General features: G+C 37.2%; 1 protein-coding gene across 7 annotated transcripts in view; it reads right to left on the bottom strand.

Moving 5' to 3' along the window:
* Positions 1–2,239, bottom strand: part of LOC106530705 (microtubule-associated protein 2) — a 91,457-nt gene that overhangs the window by 22,831 nt on the left and 66,387 nt on the right. For 5 of the 7 annotated variants that reach the window (XM_014026390.1, XM_014026394.1, XM_014026392.1 and 2 more), the window contains exon 5: positions 650–724. The exons of the other annotated variants lie outside the window; for them this stretch is intronic. In XM_014026390.1, coding sequence (XP_013881844.1) covers positions 650–724 — 75 coding nt within the window. The remainder of the gene's footprint in view (positions 1–649; positions 725–2,239) is intronic. 7 annotated transcript variants of the gene reach the window in all.

Here is a 2,239-nt window from a genome sequence, read left to right as displayed (position 1 = left end):
ATTAAAAAAAACACAAAAAATTGTACAATCTCATTTGTATTCATCTGTTTAAAATTTGATTGCTGCAAACCAACTAGCCCAGATCTCTTCACGCTGAGATTACCATATCTGGAAAGACAGRGAATCTGCACCAGCACAAACAGGACAGGCTAGCTAGTTAGCCGCAAATGAGCTTTCAAAATAAACACAACGCTATATGGACCCTCTTTTAACATGYAATCTTTTGTGATTGCATGCTACAGGCAAAACAAAAGAGTTTAAGTCAATTCTCAAGATAATGGAGAAATTTAATCCACAAAATGAGCAAAGAAACAACAACAAAGGATGTGTCAAGATGACAAAGCATGGAGTGAAAGGGCTCCAGTGGCAACTTATTGACTATTGATTGAAGGAAAAGTGGTTCACAGTCCTGATATCTACCGCTGACTGATAAAATGATCAATATAGAAAAGTAAAATTGTGAGCAGGACTGGGTAGTGTGGCACATGCTTTATCTAGGTGATAAACTGATCAGGATGAATAAAYAAATCAATGAACATGAGAGGACCAGGAGGAACACTCGGTAAAGTCAGTGATGGTTTGCTTTGTGCCACGTTCACCATCATTCATCCGGCCTAGTTGGTTTTTGCTCTTTTTAAAGTGTGTGTACCTTGCGCCACGGGCCCAATCTGCCCAGCGGATGGAGAGGGGGGAGGGGAGGGAGGCAAATTGGCCGAGTCATCCACTGCGAAGGGAGAGAGAGAAAGACAGACACTTGGTAGACAGGACGTGGATGGGAGGAAGGACATGGCACACAGAACTTTGGGTAGCAGTACTTAACACAGCCTGGTACATTTGTACTGGGTACAGACCTGATACTTTACCAGGTACACACCTGGTATAGATCAGAGACTTACCTGGTACTTCATCAGGTACATGGTTGACAGGCTAAGTAAAACTGGAGTTCTGACAAATAGTTTATACTACCTATTTATATTTATAAGTGACTGTTCAACTTGACGCTGGAAACAGCAGATATCCTGATGGRAAAAACACTGCCATCTGCCGTCAGTTACCTCCTTCTCTCTAGAAGAAATAAATATAACCCCCACCCTTGATCTTTTATCTGATTGAGGCCCAGAGTTATTTGTCAAGCAGCAAAAAATCTACAGGACAAAGAAAGTAAAAAGACATAAAAATGAATGAAGTTCAGTGGCGATGAAGAGATAATGAGAGAAAGTAATTAAATTTGTACTATTTGTGATATTCAGCATGTCTGAACTTTATAATTAGGGTGCAGTTCAGTATGTTTAGTTTTTTGCTTAATTGTGACTCTGTGAGAGAACCACGCAGCCCATCCATCTGCTCCAGAACCAGGCTGKCTGGTCCAACAGAACCAAGCATCATGGTAGACTAACCGTTTCACATATTTTATCATTTTCTTCTTCTCCTTTTTTTTTTTTACAAAACATAAATCTCCACTTTGCTATATTTTATAAATATATCCAAGTTTAATMATTTGTGGCAAATCCACATTTTTCTGTTTATTCAGTCAGTTTAATACAACTGGCACAATAAAATGTTAATAATGTGTGTTTGTATATAATGATATGCTTCTTTTTTGAAATTCAGCCTATTATAAAAAAATATCCCTTCATGTTACGGAAATACCCTCTTGATATAAGAGAAAATGTAGGTTTTTAAGAAAATGTCTGCTATCAGTTAATCGTTAGTTGTTCAATAAGATGAATCAACTTTAGATTAATTCATTAATCGATAACTTGCATCCCTACCTGGTATGTACCAGATAAGTACCTGGTACCTTACTGGGTACAGTCCTGAAACCTACAGTTTACAGGGTAGGTTCCTTGCCTACTCACCAGGTAAGTACCTGTTATTACTGTGTACACATTTGATAGTTATTATGTACTTTCTGAGTATTTTCCTGGTATCTACTCTGTACTTTCAGGTAGGTACCTTGTAATTATTGTATGTACATGATACTTGCCTGATACCTATAGGGTACGTATATGAATTGTACCTGGTAAGTACCAAGTACAGACCTGATACTTTGGTGGGTTAGGGTTTTCTGGTACATAAAGGGCAGATATTATAAGATTTTTTCTTCTTTCAGCTACCTTTCATTTTATTTGATTTGTATTTTTGTTGTATGTGAATTTGTCTTGTTTTTAAATTAAATGAATAAATAATATTACTATTATTATTCTAACAACAGGTATGTACCTGATAAGTACCGGGT

Source organism: Austrofundulus limnaeus, unplaced genomic scaffold, assembly GCF_001266775.1.
Source record: "Austrofundulus limnaeus strain Quisiro unplaced genomic scaffold, Austrofundulus_limnaeus-1.0 Scaffold549, whole genome shotgun sequence".
Lineage (NCBI taxonomy): Eukaryota > Metazoa > Chordata > Actinopteri > Cyprinodontiformes > Rivulidae > Austrofundulus > Austrofundulus limnaeus.
This window is presented reverse-complemented; position numbering and strand designations above follow the sequence as displayed.